The 25,038-nt window shown below is 43.2% G+C and overlaps 1 protein-coding gene across 1 annotated transcript; it reads left to right on the plus strand.

Annotated features, from left to right (window-relative positions):
• The first annotated feature begins 277 nt into the window (after positions 1-277).
• LOC135556629 (ceramide kinase-like) lies at positions 278-19,057 on the plus strand. The gene is made up of 13 exons (XM_064989984.1): positions 278-600; positions 12,230-12,364; positions 13,642-13,764; positions 14,818-14,943; positions 15,639-15,705; positions 15,942-16,087; positions 16,673-16,747; positions 17,163-17,315; positions 17,423-17,528; positions 17,642-17,727; positions 17,834-18,039; positions 18,187-18,392; positions 18,537-19,057. Exons 1-13 carry the CDS (start codon positions 450-452, stop codon positions 18,625-18,627), a joined length of 1,671 nt encoding a protein of 556 aa, XP_064846056.1. The 5' UTR covers positions 278-449; the 3' UTR covers positions 18,628-19,057.
• Positions 19,058-25,038: the final 5,981 nt, after the last annotated feature.

The following is a 25,038-nucleotide window of genomic DNA, read 5'->3' on the forward strand; positions in this document are numbered from 1 at the left end:
TGGGCAATAGAGTCCTGTATCCATCTCTATGGGATACAAGTAGTAGGCCTAACATTAAAGTCCGTTTGAGTGTTTCTGAAGTTTTGAAAATACATAACACTTATTTAATTGTATTTATTTTACCCATATATGGCTACACATAGGCCTACAATCATATTCATTCCATTTTATTGAAATATTTGCTATCTAAACCTGCTCATCTCAAAGCCTCTTTCTCCAGAACCAAAATTAGAATACGTTGTGACGCCATGCGTAATTTTCAGCCCTTCCCCTTTTGGTGAATCCCGAAGAATCCGCTATTCAATTGTGGCAGTCGAAAACAGCAACGTTGTTTCCTTATGTATAGAATGCTTCTCAGTAACCTGATAAATTACTAAAGAAATGCTTCGACTAAGATAATATTGATACGCTCTCTAAGTCACCCAGTGCGGTAGCTTACTGGTGAAGGCATGGAAAAACAACCGAGGTTATTGGCATCCCAACTCTTCCTGAAAAACAGCGTATTCGAAGTATTGTTAAACGGTGTGCTTCTGACATGGAATGAGATTCCGGCCAATAAAAAAGTAGTTTCCGGCAGCATACATCACCCCTTCAAAGTCGGTAAGTGTGAAGATATATGCTACTAAAATACCCCGACTGAGATCGATGGACAGAGGTGATTTATAGCCTATAGTATGTTCTCTTTGTTGGATATATTCGCTGTCCAGGTGACGTGCGCAGACTAAGGTTAGTCTTAAAATATGTCAATTATTCGTTGCTGCACCTAACCTTTTTGCTGATGAAAGACCATACATTATTGTTATTGTCAACGAATGACACGGTATGTTAAAGCCTATTGTATAGCCCTATTCTAAACCGAGAGTGACAATTTAGTGCAGTCTTTTTTTAATGTACATTTTTATTAGATATATTTTTATCGTAGCAGCGAGACTATCCATTTCCCAGAACTATGTTTTAAATGAACGCAAGCCAATTATGAGCTGTTGGATGACAACTGCGGCCCTGGTTTGGGTAGCGTCGCTATGTCGGGTCAATTGGATGGTACGCCATTTGTCTTGGAGTTCTTCTTTATGAGTTGCCTGACATTTGTCATCACCTCATACTGTAGGGCTAATAACCACTATAGCGCTTGCACGGTAGCCTTCATGTTGTTAGTCTATTCCCAGTACATTTAAACGCACAAAGCATAATAATTCTAGGCTGTTCATAATGTATTAGCCTTTATTATAGGCTAATTAGATTCAGTAATGTATTGATTTTCAGATTGATGAAATTATTATAGCCTACTAGGTTACATGAGCCAGCATGTCTGAATGGAATAGGCTGCGTTTGCCTACACAGGCAGCCCAATTCAGAAGTTTGTCACTAATTGGTCTTTTGACCATTCAAATCAGATATTTTCACCAATTACTGAAAAAAAGATCAGAATTGGGCTGCCTGTGTAAACTGAGCCATAGTACGACATCCCTTGTCACCTGAGATTCAGACGAGGAGCAAACATAGAGACAGGGGTCTCTTCTTTGTGTCTGTGGCATTATAGCATCTAACAGCATTGGCTGTGCCGTTGAGGCTATCTCCATTTTGAAGTAGTAGTTTTTCTTCTTCACGATTGGCTGATCAGTCAAGATGACCGTTGGACATGACTCCAACAAGTTCACCAGGAATGATCAGCCAATGAAATGGAAGTCCCACCCAGTTGACTAAATTGAAATGGTGGAAGCCCTCATTGGCACTACCCATGCTAATACAGACTTTTAGCCTTGATCATTCTCCTATGGGAGGGAGCAAAGCATATCCACATGGGGACGTATGGAATGTGCTTACGTTTGACATTTGAGTAATTTAGCAGATGCGACTTACAGGAGCAATTGGAGTTAAATGCCTTGCTCAAGGGTACATCGACAAAGATTTAATCTAGTCGGTGCAGGGATTTGAACCAGCAACCTTTTGGTTACTGGCTCCACGCTCTTAACAGCTAGGCTACCTGGCACTTTTTAACTCGGTATGTTCTGTTGAATTAAATGTGGCAGTAGGCCTACCACCCCTGAAACCAGGCCTAAATGGAAATTGACTCTACTAAAAGCCTTTTGGATATTCAAAGCATCTTATTGTGGTGAATTCAAAAGCAGAGGCTACACTAGAGATATGAGGGAAGAGAGCAGGTTCACGCTCCTTATGGTCAATGATAGGCCACGTAGAATTTATAGGAATCCACGGACAATTGTCGTCAACCAATCCAAACAATTTAGATTTCCAAGTCAGTAAATCAACAATATAACATGTTTGATGCTAATTTGGATATTTAATAACTTATCTAAAAATATTACGAAATTCTATGATTTTTATGATCGCTTTCACAGATTGAGTTGCAGTCTTGTCTGCAGCCTAATTCTGTAGTAGACCCTGTGCCATTCAGATTCTCTCATTCTAACAATGGACAGGACAGCCTCACCAAAAGGAAACACACCCATCACTTTCACTGTCAATGGAAGGCCTAGCACGGATCTTCCACAATGTAGTTCCTGGCACATGTTTCCATCAGGTGTTGTTGTAATGTTTCAAACAGTCCAATGCAAACCCATCCATATTTGTTTAAAGATGAACGGTGAACACTGAATCAGAGCTGAGAAGGACATTCACTCATGATGTCACTCACCACACTATGATGGATAAGGGCCTACTGTTCTGTTGACATTTTCCCTCTGCTTGCTTGGCCCTTTGCCATTTCCATGGAGGGCTAATGTTAGCTAGTTTGATTTGGTGTTAGTAGAAACATGTGTCCTGCAAAGCAGGCCCATAACCTACCAAGGGTTTTAATTTCTCCCGCTCCTCATCCCCCAACCCAACTTTCTTTCTATGGCTGTTATTAGCGAAACCAGTACACTAGTTGCACAACTAGGAAAGATCCGGCTAGTGCATAGGACACCGGTGACTTGTGTTTTCCAGAGCAGCTCCATACAATATGGCTGGTACAGTATGTTGTTGACCTACCCTTGCTTGTTATGAGGAGTTAATGGATTTCAGTTTTTGTAATACTGTTCAATAAGTCATTGGGGTCAACCCTGGTGTTCAGTTTGAGCATCAGGGGTATGAGGAGGAAAGTCATGAAGAATTGCTGAGAGAGAGAGTGTGTGTGTGTCAGTATATTTCAAAGGAAAGAAGATTATCTTCAAATATTCCAAATATCAATTGCCGTAATTTCCGGACTATAAGACGCTACTTTATTCCCACGCTTTGAACCTTGCGGTTTATACAATGATGCGGCTCATTTATGGATTTTTCCCGCTTTTACAAGATTCATGCTGCCAAAAAACTGAGCACCGTCACATAATGTGACGTAAATTGAGCGCGCTCAAACTTCCTATCATTCTGATTACGGTAGAAATTTTGTCACCATCATCATGGCAAAGACACGGAGAAATGCATATGATGCAGCTTTCAAGTTGAAGGCGATTGATCTGGCTGTTGGAAAAGGAAATAGAGCTGCTGCACAGGAGCTTGGTCTTAATGAGTCGATGATAAGACGTTGGAAACAGCAGTGTGAGGAACTGACTCGGTGCAAAAAGACAACAAAAGCTTTCAGAGGGAAGAAAAGCAGATGGCCCAAAGTATTTGCAGCCACTCGACATCAGTGTAAATCGTGCATTTAAGGTGGCGCTCCTTGTTCAGTGGGAGGCTTGGATGAGAAGGGGGAGAAATCCTTCCCTAAAATGGGCCGCATGCAAAGAGCAACTTATGGTCAAGTCTGCCAGTGGGTCCTGACAGCGTGGAGCATTGTCGAAAAATCCACTATCATCAACGGATTTTGAAAGGCTGGACTGCTGCGTGTTGAAGGGGCAGCATGAGCTCAGCGGGGTATTTGCCTCCGGATGAAAGTGACTAGAGCGACAATGAAATCGATCCAACATCGGATGAAGCAATTCTGAGGCTATTCAACTCCGACACCGAAGGAGATGACTTCAGTGGTTTCAGTGCACAGGAGGAGGAAGATAGTGACCAAGTTCATTTGTTTCAATGTACCGGTAGGCACCTGCGGCTTATAGACGTGCGGCTTATTAATGTACCAAATACATTGTTTTAATAATTCAGTGGGTGCTGTTTATATTCAGGTGCGCTTAATAGTCCAGCAATTACGGTGTAGTGATCTTCTCATTCAATGGATAAACTGTCAAATGAGAACCTATGGTTTAGGGTCAAACTAGGTAGGTAGGCCTTGATGAGTACAGTTTGTCTGTGATGACTCAGGCTGGGATTCAATCTGAAACCGCACCACTTAAAGGCCGCTACAGACCCTACTCAAACAGAACGATGGAGAGCCGTAAACGGTCCGTTCTAAAAACAACGCCTGTTACCTGCAGCGTTTACCATGAATGCGATCTCTGCTAACGCGGTCACATTACCTTTTAAAAGCTGCCTTGTCTACTGGCATGATCATATTGACTCCTGTCCTTGGACATCATTTTCATTGACAACAGAGAGGAGTTGACATAATGACCTGGAGCAAAGGCCCTACCCCCTTCACTTCACAATCACTGGCCTCCAGTGTTTTCATGCCTGATATCTCATGCCTGACCCATATCCAGATAGCTAGGTTAGCCTTTATTCTCGTTGTTTGTCTTGAATGTCTCGAGCTAAATGGAGTCGGTAAACATCGGTATCTATTCTTAGCCCCCCCTCTACAGAGTGTTAAAAGCATTCCACAGAGATGCTGGCCCATTTTGACTTCAATGCTTCTCACAGTTGTCAGGTTGGCTGGATGTCCTTTAGGTGGTGGACCTGCAATGGTGCAGTTCTTGACACAAACCAGTGCATCTGTCACCTACTACCATACCCTGTTCAATGACACTTACATCTTTGGTCTTGCCCATTCACCTTCTGAATGGCACACATACACAATCCATGTCTCAATTATCTCAAGGCTTAAATCCTTCTTTAACCTGTGTCCTTCCCTTCATTTACACTGATTTTAAGTGGTTTTAACAGGTGACATCAGTAAGGAATCATAGACTGACCAGATGAAAGCTGTCATGAAAAGAGCAGATGTTTTGCCTACTCAGTGTTTATCACTAGAAATATTGTTGATATTAGTAAACCATGACCCAAGGAGTTGATAACACAGCATTTCGGCCTGCGATCAAATATGGTATGACTAACCATTATAATGTCCTCGGCTACAAAGGACCAATGGTGTACATTCAGCAGGCCAATGTTAAGACCTATATCTCTTACAGTGACATTGTTATAGCTGTAAGTTGTCATAACAAAATGAAATTATCCTGTCATACTTATGTGGTGGCTTCCCATGTGGACAATATATCTGTCTAGAGATAAAACGGACTAGTGACCTCCCTGTGTCGTTAGTTCTTTCATCTTGAGGCTGTCAAAGGTCTGTTCATTTATTTCAGAATGGGTGGGCTTTGGCGTCGAATCTATTCATTTCAGGAGCTGGAAAAAGTCCATTAAATTCAGAGAGATCTGATGTTCCAAGGACAAAAGTCTGGAAAATGAGCAATCACAAGCAGCGTTGTTGAAATAATCATCTCTCTAGATGAAAGGGGAATAGTCTTTGATAAAAATCCTTTTTTTCAGGCTGAAAGGGTAAATTAGTTTCAACTTATTTCTCATCAGATTATTATTTTCCGTTCTCCAGCTAAAAGGGATCAAATTACACAAGACCTTATCTCAGAGTAGATTGAAAGCTGGCTCCACTGTCTTCAGTGCCAAAATCTGCTGCATCTGAGAGAAACGCACGTTGAACTAAGACAGAGAGGAAGCGGTAAAGTGAGAGGCCCAACTATGCTGAAATCGGTCTCCTTTGCTGCAGGTGGAATTTATATTTTTTCATTCGTTTAAAAAAAAAAAAATAATTGCCCAAGCAAGGAGTTTTTGTCTGGGGGTCAATATGAGTGTCGAATTTGACCAACAAAGAAATGAATGGCTTATTTGTTACGTGAGGTTTATTTGATTTGAATAGAAGTTTCATAATAAGGAGGACACGTGACATCCCTGCAACCTTCAGAAACAAGTTGTCTCAAGATGGATATTCATGGTATGAGGCTAGTAGCATAGCATCTCTCCATTGAATACAGGCGGTTGATGTCAGCAACCCTCATTGGGTATTCCAAAAAATATATTACAATAATGAGATGTATCCACCAATCCAAAGAAAATATAGGCCGGAGCTAGACTGTCTGCTTTAATTGGAGGATATTTTCATACATATCGGGTTAACTTTTTGTACACAGTCCCCCCATTTTAGGGGACCAAACGCATTAGAGTAGTCAAGGGTTTAGTATTTGTTTCTATTGCTAGCACACAATGATTACATTGAGTCACTTTTATTATATAATAAGAATAGAATGTTACTAAACACTTCTACATTAATGTGGATGCTAACATTATTATGCATAGTCCTGAATAAATTGTGAATGTTGCTGAGTGACAATGTTTGCAGCTCAAATATCATACCACCAAGACATGCTAACTTCTCACCATTATAATAATGGGAGATTTGCGGGGGGGGTTGATATTTATGCCTCTAACTTTCTCATCAATATTCAGAATTATCCATATTCATGGTAGCATTAACAGTAATGTTGTGTTTAGAAACATTCTATTCTTAGTTACAAAAGTGACTCCAAAATGACACTACACTGTTTACTATTAATTTCTATTGTGCAGAACATAATCTGAAACACAACCAAAACAAACAGCAAATGCATCAAACAAGTTTGTAGCGATACAAGCTTGATTTAATCACTGCATTCTAGGAATATGGGACCATATTAGTGAATTTATCCCAATACTTCTGGTCCCCAAAATGGGGCTACAATGTACAAAAAGTATTGTTATTTCGAACCAATTTATCCGATATGGATGAAAAAACCTCAAACTTTAACCTAGTAGTCATTATACCAATTTGAAATCCAAAGTGCTGGAGTACGGAGCCAAAACATGTGTCACTGTCCCAATAATTTTGGAGCTCACTAGAGTGACTAGTTTGAAATGCTTTTGCCAGCTGTATTTGACGGGGTTCCCTTTGCTTGACAATGTACCTATATCTCCGATCAACTTTAAAGGACATAAAAGTTGAAGAGATTAAATGAAACCCATTTGCTATGAAGAGGCCTAGTGAATCGGGCTGGATTTTGAAGTTCATCTTGACGAGTATGCTTTTAACCTCTCTAGGGTAGGTGAGATGCTAACTTCCCACCAGTCCAACATCCGGTGAAACTGCAGAGAGCTAACATTCTAAATACACCATTTGTTATAGTAAACATTCTTGTAAATACATTTATCTTACATCATTTAAAATATGAACGTCGTATTAATCCAGCTGCTGTGTGAGATTTCAAAAAGCCGTTACTGCGAAAGCAAATATGCTATTTTCAGGGGGATGGCGCCACACACACACACACATGCATTACTAGCATTTTCCAACCAAACATTAACGTCATGAAAGTCAGAAATAACAATAAAATAAATCACTTACCATTGAAGATCTTCCTCTGGTGGCAATGCCAAGTGTCGTAACTACACAGTGAATGTTGGTTTTGTTTGTTAAAATCCATTTTTATAGCCTAACACGAAACATTTGTAAATCACATGCGTCGTGATTTCCATCTCATTCAACTTTGGACGAAGCATTTGTGGTAATTACACACACTAAACAAACGTTTATCCAGTCATGGTTCATTTCATTGCAATCCTCTGGTTGTTACTAACAGAACCATACTTGATGGTTCTTTTCCCGGGACGTATTGACCGAAACAAACCGATTTGAAGACACCAATCAATGACATCATTGCGCACCAATGGTAGGACCCGTCTATCATTGATTGACTGTATTTTGGCCCAATGACCACTGATCATCTTGAAATCTAGCCTGGAAGATAGCCTATGAGCTGAGGTAAACGGCAATATGTAATGGTTATACGTTTGAAGACGAGCCTTTGTCGTAAACTCTGGCGTAAAAGAGGTTCATTCTCCATTGCAAATCCTACTTGACGGAGCCACGGGTGTTACGCATAGCAGTACATATTCAATGAGCCGCCAATGTCTAGGTGTCCATCTCCTTCTGAAGCTGGTTCATCCAGCCGGACCCCCGCTGTCTCCGGCTCCACACCTACCTGGCCACCTAGAGATGTAAAGTTAGTGACAAAGAAGCGGAGGTGGGGAAGAGAGAAACCTGCAGACAGAGGGCCAGAGGGTCATTGGCACTCTGTGTTAGAAGGTGATGTGGAACCAAATCCACCAGTTTTTAGACCCAAAAGGGAGCCAGGACCTCAACAAGACATGACTGCAAAGTACAGCACTCTTCAACTTTTTCAACTGTTTTTTACCTCGTCAGTTGTTTATTTCCCTGGTGTCAAACACCAATAAGTACGGGGCTAAGAAGCAGGCAGGAAAGAAAGAGGTATGGAAGACCATTTCCATGTCAGACCTTTAATGCTCATTTCAATGGTCATTTATATGGGGCTGGTGAAGTTGAGAACTCGAAGGGACTACTGGAAAACGTCAGCTCTCTATCAACTGCCTTTCCCCTTGACTGTCATGTCTTGTAAAAGGTTTTTGATTATCTCACAGGCTTTTCACATCAGTGACCCAGAAGTTGATTGGGAGAATGACGAAGAGAGGCACACCAAGGTTTGATAGGCTGTGCAAAATCAAACCTCTCTACCCCAACACCGTTGAGGCCTGCAAGACCTATTTTCAGCCCGCCCAGAACCTGTCCATCGATGAGAAGATGGTAGCCTCAAAGGCCAGAATCGGACTCAAACAATACATGCATAACAAACCAACCAAATGGGCTTACAAACTATTTGTTTTGGCTGATTCTGTGTGTTTGAGGGAAAAACAGTTTTGCTACCGGTAATGGACTGAGTTATGATTCCGTTATGGAGTTATTGGATTTTCAACTGCTGGGGAAGAGTTACAAACTGTTTGTGGACAACTTCTACACAAGTCCTACCCTGTTTACAGAGCTGAGGAAGCGGGATGTGTGGGCTTGTGGCAACATTTGGACTTTCCAAAGACAAAGGTGAACGACATGCCTAAGTGGGCTGAGCGGGATACCATGCAATGGATCCATGAAGATGGCCTGCTCTTTGTGAAGTGAATGGATACCAGAGAGGTGGTCATGTGCTCCAGTATCCACAAGTCCTTCAGTGGAGATCACACGCCTGACGACGTGAAGGATGGTGCCGGGGCATGGACCACAAAAAAATTACATTTTGTGTGGGACACCTGGGTGACTTCATGCTCAATATCATGTAGCTCGCTAATTTTCGACGTTATCTGTCCAAAACATTGCTCAGCTATTGTTGCCATCTTATGTTCTTCATTCAAATCATCCACAGCATCCTATCTGTATGTTTGGCTGTTCTTGGTCATTTGAAAGATGATGCAGCAACAATAAAAAAACTGAAAACAATGTTTATTTCCTTGTATTTTCTTCTACCAGATCTATTGTGTGTTATCCTCCTACATTCAATTCACATTTTTCCACAAAATTCAGAGTTTCCTTTCAAATGATACCAAGAATGTGCATATCCTTGCCTCTGGGCCTGAGCTACAGGCAGTTAGATTAGGATATGTCTTTAGGCGGAAATTGAGAAGAAGGGGGAGGTACCCCAAAGAAGTTAAAGTAATTGCAAAAAGGTTCCTATGTAGTGACAGGACACAGAACACCTTTGACACCCATCTAGGCTTACATCAAATACAGTGAGCTGTTTGTGTAGTGGTGCTCCTAGTTGTAATGGAGTGTGGTGTGGTTTCTTGCCCTCAGCCAATGGTGATATTCCCACAGGGAATTTCACACACACATCATAAATGGCTCTGTGTTCACAACCTTGGTAAGTATGTACAAAATGTGTGGTCAAGTATTACGGAGATGTTTGTGTACAATATCTAAAGAAAAGTGGTGCAAGTAAGCACATTCTCTGCTGATGCAGTTGCATGTTTCACGTTTATGTGAAAATGGTGGAACTTTTGTGAACACGGTTCTCTAACCGAATTGGTTTGACCTGGTTTGTAAAAGGGTTGGCACCTCTTGGGACATTGTGAAGGGTGAGGAGATTAGGGCTGGGTGATATATCAAATTAAGTTGATTATGCGTCTCATATACAGTGGGGCAAAAAAGTATTTAGTCAGCCACCAATTGTGCAAGTTCTCCCACTTAATTACAGGCCTCATCTTTTTTTCATCATAGGTCCACTATGTCCACTAGGTCCACTATGACAGAAAAAATCCAGAAAATCACATTGTAGGATTTTTAATGAATTTCTTCTCAAATTATTGTGGGAAAATAACTTTTGTTATTGACCAAATACTTATCTCAATACTTTGTTATATACCCTACGTTGGCAATGACAGAGGTCAAATGTTTTCTGTAAGTCTTCACCAGGTTTTCACACTCTTGCTGGTATTTTGGACCATTCCTCCATGCATATCTCCTCTAGAGCAGTGATGTTTGGGGGCTGTTGCTGGGCAACACGGACTTTCAACTCCCTCCAAAGATTTTCTATGGGGTTGAGTTCTGAAGACAGGCTAGGCCACTCCAGGACCCTGTAATGCTTCTTACAAAGCCATTCATTCGTTGTCCCGGCGGTGTGTTTGGGATCATTGTCATTCTGAAAGACCCAGCCACGTTTCATCTTCAATGCCCTTGCTGATGGAAGGTTTTCACTCAAAATCTCACGATACATGGCCCCATTCATTCTTTCCTTTACACGGATCAGTCGTCCTGGTCCCTTTGCAGAAAAACAGCCCCAAAGCATGATGTTTCCACCCCCATGCTTCACAGTAGGTATGGTGTTCTTTGGATGCAACTCAGCATTCTTTGTCCTCCAAACACGACGAGTTGAGTATTTACCAAAAAGTTCTATTTTGGTCTCATCTGACCATATGGGAGAATGTCAATCTTCTTCTGGATCATCCAAATGCTCTCTAGCAAACTTCAGACGGGCCTGGACATGTACTGGCTTAAGCAGGGGGACACGTCGGCACTGCGGGATTTGTGTCCCTACTGATGGTAGGCTTTGTTACCTTGGTCCCAGCTCTCTGCAGGTCATTCACTAGGTCCCCCCCATGTGGTTCTGGGATTTTTGCTCGCTGTTCTTGTGATCATTTTAACCCCACGGGGTGAGATCTTGCGTGGAGCCCCAGATCGAGGGAGATTATCAGTGGTCTTGTATGTCTTCCATTTCCTAATAATTGCTCCCACAGTTTATTTCTTCAAACCAAGCTGCTTACCTATTGCAGATTCAGTCTTCCCAGCCTGGTGCAGGTCTACAATTTTGTTTCTGGTGTCCTTTGACAGCACTTTGGTCTTGGCCATAGTGGAGTTTGGAGTGTGACTGTTTGAAGTTGTGGACAGGTCTTTTATACTGATAACAAGTTCAAACAGGTGCCATTAATACAAGTAACGAGTGGAGGACAGAGGAGCCTCTTAAAAAATAAGTTACAGGTCTGTGAGAGCCAGAAATCTTGCTTGTTTGTAGGTGACCACCCAGCCCTAGCTACCAGTTGAGGACTTGTGAGCCGTCTATTTCTCAAACTACACCAATGTACTTGTCCTCTTGCTCAGTTGTGCACCGGGACCTCCCACTCTTTCTATCATTAATGAATGATCAACACAGAAGTCTCACGAGGTCATTAATGTTTCCCTGATTTCTTATAGAGCTGTTATAGAACTGCTGTGGGCACAAAAACAAATGAATGCAGGATCGGCTCATGATAATGTCTTAAGGAAAATGGTGGTAATAACAGGCACCATTAATGTAGGAGTTGCCCTAACAATATGGTATTGTTTGGTCCATAGTGATTGATCTAATCTTTCTCCAAATTATCCCCTTCTATTATCCATCAGTAGGGCTCTCTATGGCAGGAGCGGTCAACAGCTATACAACACTAATGGTTCTCCCCCTCCTTGCCTTCTCTGTCCAGCACTACCTCCACCCTGAAATCAAACTGTTAATAGCCCATTAGAGCTCCCATCTCATCACATTAACGTTATTAGCAGGAAGCTATCCAAGCTGTAATTCATACAGCCAAGTTTGTTTGGGTAGTTAAAAAAGAGAGCGATCCTGAGATCCTGGCACATAGTCTGTGGCACATAGTCTCTCTTGTTTTGTGTGTGTGTGTGTGCTTTTCCAATACGTTTAATTTCTAAAGGGTAAATCTCTGGTTCCTGCCACATTGTGACAGATTGATTTGGTGTGTTTCACAGGTACCAGCCACAGCGTGTCCGTGTCTGAGATACTAGCAGTCCGGGAGCTCGATGTGGATGGCGGGACGAACGATGATGGCAGGTGGCAGAAAATGCCCCAGAAACTGACTGAGGCCTGTCCATATGCATTCACAGGTACACTGTTGGTCATCTAGAGCAATCTATGGATAATGGATTCAATATGTAGTGTGATTACCCATAAAATTATGAATTTACTCAAGGTTTATACATATGTCCATTCAATAGAGAATTGCTTCTGAAAAATGATAGTCCAAACCATGTCTCTACCATATACACTGCTTTCATAAAGTATTCATACCCCTTGACTTATTCCACATTTTGTTTATACAGCCTGTATTCAAAATAGATCAAAGTAAAAATGCTCACCCATCTACACACAATGCCCCATAATGACAACATGTTTTAGAAATTGTTGCAAATTTATGAAATATGAAATGCATAGATATCATTTGCATAAGTATTCACATCCCTCAGTAAATACTTTAGAAGCACCTTTGGTAGCAATTACAGCTGTGAGTCTTTCTGGGTAAGTCTCCTAAGTGCTTTCCACACCTGGATTGTGCAACATTTGCCCATTTTCTTTAAAAGAATTATTCAAGCTCTGTCAAATTTGGTTGTTGAACATTGCTGAGAACCATTTTCAGGTCTTGCCATAGATTTTCAAGTAACTTTGTCAAAACTGTAACTTGGCCACTCAAACATTCACTGTCTTCTTGGTAAGCAACTCCAATATACATTTGGCATTGTGTTTTAGGGTATTGTACTGTTGAAAGGTGAATTAATCACCCAGTGTCTGGTAGAAAGCAGACTGCTCTTTGCTCTGTTTCTTTTTTTAATCCTGAAAAACTCCAGTCCTTAACAATACAAGCATACCCATAACATGATGCAGCCAACACTATGCTTGAAAATATTAAGAGTGATACTTAGTATAGTATTGGATTTGTCCCAAACATAACACTGTATTCAGGACAAAAAGTGAATTGCTTTGCCACTTTGTTTGCAGTATTACTTTAGTGCCTTGTTGCAAATTTGTTTTGGAATATTTGTATTCTGTACAGGCTTCCTTTTCACTCTGTTAATTAGGTTAGTTTTGTGGAGTAACTACAATGTTGTTGATTCATCCTCAGTTTTCTCCTATCACAGCCATTAAACTCTGCAACTGTTTTAAAGTCATCATTGGCCTCATGGTGAAATTCCTGAGCGGTTTCTTTCGTCTCCGTCAACTGAGTTAGGAAGGACGCCTGTTTATTTGTAGTGACTGGGTGTATTGATACACCATCCAGTGTAATTAATAACTTCACCATGCTCAAATACGGTAGATAATGGCGCAATGTAAATTAATTTTGTAAAGCCTCTGTACCCTGTCACCCCTTCGCGTCCCCTTTCCACAGTGTCCTATGTGGAGAGAGCGAGGCAGCACCGCTGGCGGTGTAGTGACGTCACCTTCCACTGTTCAGACGGGGCGCTGCGTCAGCAGTGGATCCAGACCATCAGAGAGCAGCTCACAGCACTGAGTATGGCTGAGGATTACTGACAATGAATATGCTTTGTGAAGTTTGGCTGCAAAGCTTACTCAGAAATGAGTGGCCTTCATGTTCTGTTCTGTTAATCAGTGTACTGAGCGATTAACCGTCATTTCATATTTTTTCCGGTCATTAAACAACTCAGTGACCGTCTGTTCAATTACTTGAATTCAATCTAGTTCGTTTTTTTATGTGAGCCCAGAGTGCCATTTCTCTAGAGAGAAATTAAGTAATTCACGACAGAAATCAAGTAAACTATGTGGGACAAGGGGCTGAAGGGAGTTGTCATTTTCATGAAGCAAATATTCAACCAAGTTCAGCTCAGAAACATGATAATCAACTACAATCCAATTGTGCCAGTTTTTTTTATAGTTTTGGACAGAGATCAGAGCGGTTGCCAACATCAGTCCAAAATAAGCCCAATGTGTTTCTATGTTCTTATTTTGGACCTCAACTTGTCGCCTGCCTTTGACAACGGCTCCCATTGTTAGGGCAGAGACATCATTTGGACAGATACACTTTTACGCCTGCTATGTTAAGTTGGATGCACACAGAGCGGAATGTACACAATGCTGAGAGGGACAGAGACAGTTTGAAAGTTTGCCTTAATCTACTTTGAAGAACTAGTTAAATGATTTCGTCAGACAGCTCTGCAACATAAGCTACTTAGGAAGGCTACCTAAATAGAATTACTAGACAGTACAGTATGGGGAGCACAGAGTTAACGTTAGTTTTGGCTCGCTGACTGCTACTACCTGAGCAGAGATGAGATGACTTTATTTAACTGATATTTGATTTCATAGGAAATTACTGTTTTTCAATTGATGTCTACCAAGGTGGACCTGACAGAGACAATGGAATATTTTCTATGTTTTGGCAGTTATTTTGTGTTTTAAAGCATTAAATACATTATTGAAAACCGTGATTATTTTTTCAAAAATCAAACCGAACCGACCTCAAAGAGCCCTAATTGTTCAGTACTATTGCTCAGCCTACAGCCTAGAAATTGATCTGGGGAAAAATCTTTCACTTGACTTTTTGCAGCTAGCAGACCCAAGCATTTGCTGGTGTACATCAACCCTCGTGGGGGCAAGCAGCAAGGCGAGTGCATTTATGAGCAGAAAGTTGCGCCTCTCTTCGCCTGTGCCTCCATCTCCACAGACGTGATTGGTGAGTTCCTGCCAAAGACATTAAACATGCTTTAATAAAAGATAAACTTTATGGGCCAAGTCAAATTGTTCACTGTTGGCAAATGGGCACAAGCTCTCTCAGGCTGCATATGACATAATTTACGGCCGCCATCTATCATCCTAGTTCCTCATTGGAAAGGATGATGGTCGATGAATACTGGATTCCTTTACATCCGGTTTACTTCTCAGACTAGAGAAAGAATGGACATTTGTCAAAGTCACCCGTTTTGACGAATTGCATTTAACTATACAGCTGCTTGGGTTGATATCAAGATATTGATACAGTATTTGAACAATTGTAAAAAAAAAAATAATAATCTAAGGTGGGTGTGAAAATGTTTGCACATAAAATCAAACTATTCCTTTGGCTAAAAATTGTTTCAATGTCTAACAATTAGAGAAGAGAAAATGTACTTTAGGACTTCCTCTATCTCAGACTTCTTTATGGAAAATGCTTAGTCGATATATTGCTCCAAGCGAGTGAATGATTACTCCCTAAGTCCAAAATATCGATTTATGCAACAAATTAGGAAAACATCATGCGATATAAATGAATCAATTGTAAACCTGTTCAAGTCGACATTTCAAGTATATCTCAACTACAAGAAGCACTTGAAAGACAAACGTGAAGCATGCTGAGACGTCTAACTCTTTCCTGGTCATTTGTTGTCATAGTTACAGAGCATGCCAATCATGCCAGGGACCACCTGAAGACAGAGGCGGAGTTAAAGAAATATGATGGGTGAGTCGAAGATGGAGATGTTCTCAATGTCATTGTCGCTATAGTAATCAAAGGTCTGTTTTAAAGACCTCTTTGTAGTCTGGTTTTCAGCTCAACCGTCACTAAATCATATTCAACCAACCACAGTTGAACTAAAAACACCCCCGGTCAAGTATATTAATCTCAAACGACAAACAAAAAGATCAGTTTTGTTGTTCTGACCTTTGTGTGTTACATGACTTTTGACCTCTATGCAGAGTGGTGTGTGTGGGCGGGGACGGCATGTTCAGCGAGATAGTTCACGGCCTGGTCTCTCGAACACAGAGGGATAACGGAGTGGACCAGAACAGCCCGGAGGAGAAGCTGGTACCCTGTAGTCTCCGCATCGGCATAATACCCGCAGGTTAGTCAAGGCCCCACGCAGACATTCACAAGCACATGCATGTACACATTCTATACATGCCATCTGCAAGCATTCTCTTTTTTTGTCTTGACAATATAGAATCTTATATTTAATATTTTGGATTTAATGTAACAATGTTCTTGTCTATAGCTATTTTGTTTTATGTGGAAGAGTAGCTCCTGCATGTGCAACAGCTAACAGCTAAAAAACACACATCACTATGTTTACACAGCAATGATCACATAATAAGCTATCAATCGCTCAGTTTATAAACTAATGTCAACCATGAGGTCAAATTCATGTACACTACCTGTGTTGATTTCCGCGTTCCATTTTTCCATCTTACACACACACACACACACACCCTGGCCGTGATCCCACTCTCCAAGTGTGTTGGGATATGCAGTAAAAAACATTTCCAATACATGCATGCACATTAGTACACACTTGTACATGTATGAGAGAGGACAATTATAAGCACCCACCAAATTATTATTATTATTATTACAAACACACACACTGCTAGCTTTTGTCTGTGTAGTCAGGAACATAATGTATCATTGTCTTTTTTTGTGTGGTATCCAGGTTCAACGGACTGCATCTGCTATGCCACTGTCGGCATCAATGACCCTGTGACCTCAGCTTTACATGTCATAGTGGGTGGGTGCAGTTATCTACATTGAAATATTAACAGCGCTTCCAATTAAATTGCCTTTAAAAATAGTGTAACTGACATTTGTATACAGCACAGACTAGTAGCATAAGCGTTCTTTATCACTGTTCCAGGTCATTCATTGTGAATAGAAATGTCTCGTGTTTGACACTTCTATGTTATCGGTATGGCACACTCAGCTGACCAACAAGTGACAGCCATGACCTACTTATTCAGAGCTTTTGAGATAAGATGAAACTGCTGGAGGTCAGTGTGGATGGGTGTGCAGGTGTGTGTTTTTTTATAGTAAAAGCACATAGTGTGTCATCACAACTCTTTAAGACACTGTACCCCACACACAGTATCTGTGGAGGATCACTCATACTAGACATGGGGTGGGGGGGTGGGGCGTCGTCTTCACAGGAGACTCCCAGCCAATGGACGTGTGCTCGGTCCATCACAACAACACATTCTTGAGGTATTCCATCTCCCTGCTTGGATATGGTTTCTATGGCGACGTGCTGGCAGACAGCGAGAGGAAACGCTGGATGGGACCAGCCAGATACGACTTTTCAGGTGGGTCAGAGGAGTAGCTTTAGCTGTTTTAGGAAATACAACCATTGTTACCGTTGCGGTAGTCTGTTGTCATTGCAAGTGATATGGCATGATGACGTTTTGTGCAGGTTTTAAGACGTTTTTGACACATCACCACTATGAAGGGGCTGTGTCTTTTCTACCAGCAACTGACATACTGGGAACACCGCGAGACAAGACCAGGTGTAGAGCTGGGTATATAACACTGTACACGTACCACCTGTTGTGGAGTTTAGTATTACATGTTTGTCTAGATGGTGCAAAGGAGATTGCTCACTTGGCTAGCCAACTCCATTCCTGCTTTCCAGGTGCTTCATATGCCAGCACGACGGGCAGCTGTATTCAGGGGATTCCCCAGAGGAATCCAAGACTGCTCCAGATGTCTCAGACAGAGGTAGGTACAGTATCTCTGCCTGAATGCACATATGGCCTCAACTCTACTGAAACCCGCTCATTGTTTTCACCACCATGCCCCAACCTCTGTTTCTGCTCTATCCCAGAATATGAAGTGGGGTGGGGGGTGGTCAGAGGGAAGTTCCTGGCCATCAACGCGGCCAGTATGAGCTGTGCCTGTCCCCGTAGCCCCAAGGGCCTGTCCCCTGCCGCCCACCTCGCTGACGGCACCACCGACCTCATCCTCGTACGCAAGTGCTCCCGGTTCAACTTCCTGCGCCACCTGCTACGCCACACCAGCAAAGACGACCAGGTAACCACACTGGAAGGGGCTACTGCAATGGTTTCTCCTGTGGGTACTCCAACCCGGGTCCATAGCAGTGGTTGCATGAGATGGTTAACTCGCCACTTTCCTGTATCAGGGATTTCACTTTCTCACTTCTGTTCCTCCCCCCTTCAGTTTGACATGACCTTTGTAGAGGTGCACCGTGTGCGGCGCTTCCGCTTCACGCCACGCCAAAACGACTCGGAGCTGGACCTGAGGGAGAACAGCAAGCAGCTCTTCAGCCAGATCTGCCGGGACCACCCGGCCTGCAGCTGCAGCCCTGCCTATAGCAGCTGGAACTGTGACGGCGAGATCCTCCCCCACGCTGCCATTGAAGTCGGGTACGCAACCCTCTACATGGAAATATAACACACTTCTAAAAGTTTATTTTCTGCACTGTGCTGTCTTCAACATCTGAATTGATTTCCTGCCTTTGTCAGGAAAAAAAACAAAACAATGTTTTTCTTTGTATTCTGCCCTGCCAGAGTTCACTGCCAGTTGATCAAGCTGTTTGCGCGAGGGATCGAAGAGCAGCCTTTGTTTGAGGACCTGGCCAACCCCCCGTGTGCACTCTAGGTCCCCTCGCCCCTCCGCTGCCCTACTCTATCAGTCACTGGAACAGTCCAACAGCGTTTCAAAGACTCCTTCTGCTGTCACTTACCTTAGCCCTGTGCACTACTTTTCTCTAATGTACTTTCTGGGGACATTTTGGAGGTCACAATTTCACAGGTCAAAGAGTGCTGGTGCTGGTACATTTACGGAGGTTCATTATCCACTATAGGGAAGAAGAAATCATGAACATTTTAAAAGAATGTACCCCCTTCCTGCTATCCTTTTGCAATAAAGAGATGTGAACCAACACTTAACGTGCTGTTCAACAGTTGTAGAACTTCCGTTTGCACGTGTTGGAATGTATGCTGCTCCAAATGATGAAGAATTGTTACCAAGCTTTGTTTATTTATCCATTTGGAGAAACCCAATATTAAAGGATGTTTGAATGTTTCTAGCTGCTTGCCTTGTTTGATGTTATTTCCCTGCACCTAAAAAGCATGAATTTGAAAACATTTTTGTGGATGATAGGATATTGGATGAACCAGAGCACACTATGGGTGCCAAATGCCAGCTAGCCTGTCACCTTAATGTGGTAATTTAATATGTCCTATATAGCTACAGTATACCACCAGACTGGCTAGTCACACTGAACTCAATGTACTGTAGCGTATCAACAGTTTATGCCCTGAAACATGTGACTTGGTAGCATTAAAATAGACGCAGCAGACTCATTTTTACCAGGCTATTTCTGCCATTGCTTCGATGTCATTCCATGTTAATGTGGTGTCTGAGGTTGCTGTCAGAAAAGTGTTGCAGTGCTTGGTGTCTTGCGTATCATATTGCCTTCTGCACACGCTGTTCTGGGTGTCTTTTTCCCCGCACTGTCAAGCTGGCCTTGCTGGTGCGGACAAGGAAAATAGTATCAATTCATGGTTGTTCACTGGTTAATTTGTTTGTTTTTCATCTGACCAAAATACTAGTCTCAACTGTATGCTGTGGTGATGCAGCCTGGTTTAGATGTCACGCTGCTGTGATGATGCAGCCTGGTTTAGATGTCACGCTGCTGTGGTGATGCAGCCTGGTTTAGATGTCACGCTGCTGTGGTGATGCAGCCTGGTTTAGATGTCATGCTGCTGTGGTGATGCATTCTGGTTTAGATGTGGTGATGCATTCTGGTTTAGATGTCACGCTGCTGTGGTGATGCAGCCTGGTTTAGATGTCACGCTGCTGTGGTGATGCAGCCTGGTTTTGATGTCACGCTGCTGTGGTGATGCATTCTGGTTTAGATGTCACGCTGCTGTGGTGATGCAGCCTGGTTTAGATGTCACGCTGCTGTGGTGATGCAGCCTGGTTTAGATGTCACGCTGCTGTGGTGATGCATTCTGGTTTAGATGTCACGCTGCTGTGGTGATGCATTCTGGTTTAGATGTCACGCTGCTGTGGTGATGCAGCCTGGTTTAGATGTCACGCTGCTGTGGTGATGCAGCCTGGTTTAGATGTCACGCTGCTGTGGTGATGCAGCCTGGTTTAGATGTCACGCTGCTGTGGTGATGCAGCCTGGTTTAGATGTCACGCTGCTGTGGTGATGCATTCTGGTTTAGATGTCACGCTGCTGTGGTGATGCAGCCTGGTTTAGATGTCACGCTGCTGTGGTGATGCAGCCTGGTTTAGATGTCACGCTGCTGTGGTGATGCAGCCTGGTTTAGATGTCACGCTGCTGTGGTGATGCAGCCTGGTTTAGATGTGGTGATGCATTCTGGTTTAGATGTCACGCTGCTGTGGTGATGCAGCCTGGTTTAGATGTCATGCTGCTGTGGTGATGCAGCCTGGTTTAGATGTCATGCTGCTGTGGTAATGCATTCTGGTTTAGATGTGGTGATGCATTCTGGTTTAGATGTCACGCTGCTGTGGTGATGCAGCCTGGTTTAGATGTCATGCTGCTGTGGTGATGCAGCCTGGTTTAGATGTCATGCTGCTGTGGTAATGCATTCTGGTTTAGATGTGGTGATGCATTCTGGTTTAGATGTCACGCTGCTGTGGTGATGCAGCCTGGTTTAGATGTCACGCTGCTGTGGTGATGCAGCCTGGTTTAGATGTCACGCTGCTGTGGTGATGCAGCCTGGTTTAGATGTCACGCTGCTGTGGTGATGCAGCCTGGTTTAGATGTCATGCTGCTGTGGTGATGCATTCTGGTTTAGATGTCACTCTGCTGTGGTGATGCAGCCTGGTTTAGATGTCACGCTGCTGTGGTGATGCAGCCTGGTTTAGATGTCACGCTGCTGTGGTGATGCAGCCTGGTTTAGATGTCACGCTGCTGTGGTGATGCAGCCTGGTTTAGATGTCATTATGTAGTGATTTTGCCTAAAACGTCTGGTATACTCCCTCGTACCATTGACTTAACACTGCAGCTAGTACTGGAGGTCACATAGCATCCCCAGTGTCTGCCTGAAAGTAAAAGATTGATATGAGATGTGTGTCTTCAGCAATAAAAATGCACACTTAAAGAGCTCTAGTCTGCCTTCATTTTGGAAGGATATAATTACAATCTCAAATCAAATGTTATTGAATTTGTATGTCACATGCCTTGTAAACAACAGGTGTAGACTAACAGTGAAATCCTTACTTACTGGCCCAACAATGTAGAGAGGGGGAGAAATGGAAAAATAGTAACACAAGGAATAAATACACAATGAGTAACGATAACTTGGCTTTAGACACTGGGTACCAGTACCGAGTCAATGAGTAACGATAACTTGGCTATATACACAGGGTACCAGTACCGGTTCAATGTGCAAGGGCATGAGGTAATTGAGGTAGATATGTACATGCACTCAGTGGCCAGTTTTAGGTACACCCCTCGTTCACCAAAATGGTTCGCTCCTACAGGCGGTGATTCACATGGCCATGGCTTGCTACATAACACAGGCATCGAGGTATTCATTTACTGTTAGAATAGGCAAAGAAAGATGCCTACTGTAAACGACTCCGAGTGTGTTATGATCGTGGGTTCCAGTGTCTTAGAAACGTCCGGCCTCCTGGGCTTTTCAAGCATGACAGTCAGTAGACCCAGCCCAGGAGGCCGGACGTTTCTAATACAGGAACCCACGATCATAACGGGCTCGGAGTTGCTTACAGTAGGTTTACCGTGATCGGTGAGACAAACCAAAAACATCGGCGGCTCATTGATGAGAGGTTGAAGGAAAATGGCAAGAATCGTGCAAGCTAACAGGCAGACCACAAACCGTTAAATAGCGGCATAGTACAACAGTGGTGTGCAGAACGGCATCTCAGAACAGACAACTCATTGGTCCTTGTCACAGATGGGCTATTGCAGCAGATGACCACACCAGGTCAAGCTCCCATCAGCTAAAAAGAAGTGGCTCCAGTGGGCACGCGATCACAACACTGGACAATTGATTTTAAAAACATTGCATGGTCCGATGAACTGGAACACGCTGCCGTATACATCGATCCAGAGCATCCCAAACATGCTCAATGGATGACATGTCTGAGTATGCAGGCCATGGAAAACTTGGACATTTTCAGCTTCCAGGAATTGTGTACAGATGTACAGACGACATGGGGTTGTGCATTAGCATGCTGAGATGGGGCGATGGCAACGGATGAATGGCACGACAATGCACCTCAGGATCTCGTCACGGTATCTCTGTGCATTCAAATTGCCATCGATAAAATGCAATTGTGTTTGATGTCTGTAGCTTATGCCTGTCCATACTATAACCCCAACTCCACCATTGTCCACCGAAGTCTGTTACAATGCCAAACTGCAGTCAGGTCAAGACCCTGGCGAGCACAACGAGCACGCAGATGAGCTTCCCTGAGTTGGTTTCTGACAGAAATTCTTTGGTTGTGCAAACCCACAGTTTCATCAGCTGAACGGGTGGCTGTTCTCAGACAATCCCGCATGTGAAGAAGCTGGATGTGGAGGTCCTGGGCTGGCGTGGTTACATGGGGTCTGCGATTGTGAGGCCGGTTGCAAAAACTGCCAAATTCTCTAAAACGATGCTAGAGGCAGCTTACGGTAGAGAAATTAACATTCAATTATCTGGCAACAGCTCCGGTGGACATTCCCGCTGTCAGCATGCCAAGTGGCCTTTTATTGTCCCCAGCACAAGGTGCACCTATGTAATTATCATGCTGATTAATCAGCTTCTTAATATGCCACACCTGTCGGGTGGATGGGTCTTGGCAAAGGATGAATACTCACAGGGATGTAAACTAGCTTTTTGTGTATATGGAACATTTCTGGGATATTTTATTTCAGGTCATGAAACATGGGACCAACACTTTATATTTTTGTTCAGTATACATGGGTGAACCTAATTAACTGTCCACTGAGTGTATAACTAGGAATAAAGTGACTAGGCAACAGGGTAGATAATAAACAGTACGAGCAGCGTATATGATTAGTCAAAGTTCGTGCAAAAATGGTCAATGCAAATAGCTACCCGGATTAACTATTTAGCAGTCTTATAGCTTCGGGGTATAAGCTGTTCAAGGTCCTGTTGGTTCCGCTTGGCCTGCGGCAGCAGAGAAAACAGTCTATGACCTGGCTGGCTGGAGTCTTGAGGATCTGAGGGCCCTTGCCAAATCTTTTCAAAGTCCCGAGGGGGAAGATGCGTTGTCGTGCCCTCTTCACTGCTGTGTTGGAGTGTGTGGACCATGATAGATCCTTAGTGATCTGGAAACTGAAGAACTTGAAACTCTCGACCAGCTTGTGGTGTGTACTTATTCCGGTTCCGGTTGGAGCGAGCGGTCGCATCTACACTTCGGTCCGCAGGTAGTATAACTTTTCATTACATTTCATTACATTTCGTTATAGTACAACGGTTTGATTTGTCTTATCTTACCAATTTCTTCTTAGCTAGCTACATAGCCGTCTTTGTATCAACGACAATTGCATATTATCGTATTTCGTCGTCCTAACGTATCTGCCCAGCAGCTAGCTAAGCAGCTAGCCAACATCCACTGTCCACTAGCACTGTAGAAACTATTACACTCAACTGAACGACTCGATTAGCGTAGTGTCAGCTAGCTACATAGTTGTCTTCGCTGTCTTCGTATCCAAGATAATTGTGCAGTTTAGAGTGTGTAGACTTAGAGTGATTATCTTAATTTACCGAGGTTAGCTAGCCAGCTATTTGTCGTCCTTAACGTAGGAAATGCTGCTAGCTAGCTAGCCAACAGCTAGCCAACCTCTACCGAATTGAACTCCAACTACCCGGTCAACATTCCGCGTCGCTCCACAGGTAGTATCACATTTTTCATTTCACTTCATTACAGTACAACGGTTTGATTTGTTTGATCGTAGCTAGCCAGCTACATAGCCGTCTTTGTATCTAAGACAATTGTGTAGTCTAGAGCGATTTTCTAGGTTAGCTGGCCAGCTATTGTCGTTCTTCCAACGTAGCTAGCCAGCTAGCCCCCGAATAGCAGCACTGTAGTAACTATTACAGTACAACGGTTTGTTTTGTTTGATCGTAGCTAGCTAGCTACATAGCCGTCTTTGTATCTAAGTCAATTGTTTAGCCTAGAGCGATTTTCTAGGTTAGCTACTTCGCAGCCACTACAAGCTAGCCTACTCCAGCAGTACTGTATCATTTCAATCATTTTAGTCTATAAGATTCTTGCTACGTAAGCTTAACTTTCTGAACATTCGAGACGTGTAGTCCACTTGTCATTCCAATCTCCTTTGCATTAGCGTAGCCTCTTCTGTACCCTGTCAACTATGTGTCTATCTATCCCTGTTCTCTCCTCTCTGCACAGACCATACAAACGCTCCACACCGCGTGGCCGCGGCCACCCTAATCTGGTGGTCCCAGCGCGCACGACCCAAATGGAGTTCCTGGTCTCCGGTAGCCTCTGGAACTGCCGATCTGCGGCCAACAAGGCAGAGTTCATCTCAGCCTATGCCTCCCTCCAGTCCCTCGACTTCCTGGCACTGACGGAAACATGGATCACCACAGATAACACTGCTACTCCTACTGCTCTCTCTTCGTCCGCCCACGTGTTCTCGCACACCCCGAGAGCTTCTGGTCAGCGGGGTGGTGGCACCGGGATCCTCATCTCTCCCAAGTGGTCATTCTCTCTCTCTCCCCTTACCCATCTATCTATCGCCTCCTTTGAATTCCATGCTGTCACAGTTACCAGCCCTTTCAAGCTTAACATCCTTATCATTTATCGCCCTCCAGGTTCCCTCGGAGAGTTCATCAATGAGCTTGATGCCTTGATAAGCTCCTTTCCTGAGGACGGCTCACCTCTCACAGTCCTGGGCGACTTTAACCTCCCCACGTCTACCTTTGACTCATTCCTCTCTGCCTCCTTCTTTCCACTCCTCTCCTCTTTTGACCTCACCCTCTCACCTTCCCCCTACTCACAAGGCAGGCAATACGCTCGACCTCATCTTTACTAGAT

Source organism: Oncorhynchus masou, chromosome 15, assembly GCF_036934945.1.
Source record: "Oncorhynchus masou masou isolate Uvic2021 chromosome 15, UVic_Omas_1.1, whole genome shotgun sequence".
Classification (NCBI taxonomy): domain Eukaryota; kingdom Metazoa; phylum Chordata; class Actinopteri; order Salmoniformes; family Salmonidae; genus Oncorhynchus; species Oncorhynchus masou.

Excerpts from the sequence above, each read along its gene's own strand:
- LOC135556629 (XM_064989984.1), top strand. The coding sequence starts at position 450 with ATGGAAAAACAACCGAGGTTATTGGCATCCCAACTCTTCCTGAAAAAC. Across the intron at positions 14,944-15,638 it reads CATCTCCACAGACGTGATTG|TTACAGAGCATGCCAATCAT; the intron begins GTGAGTTCCTGC and ends TTGTTGTCATAG. Across the intron at positions 17,728-17,833 it reads TCCAGATGTCTCAGACAGAG|AATATGAAGTGGGGTGGGGG; the intron begins GTAGGTACAGTA and ends GCTCTATCCCAG.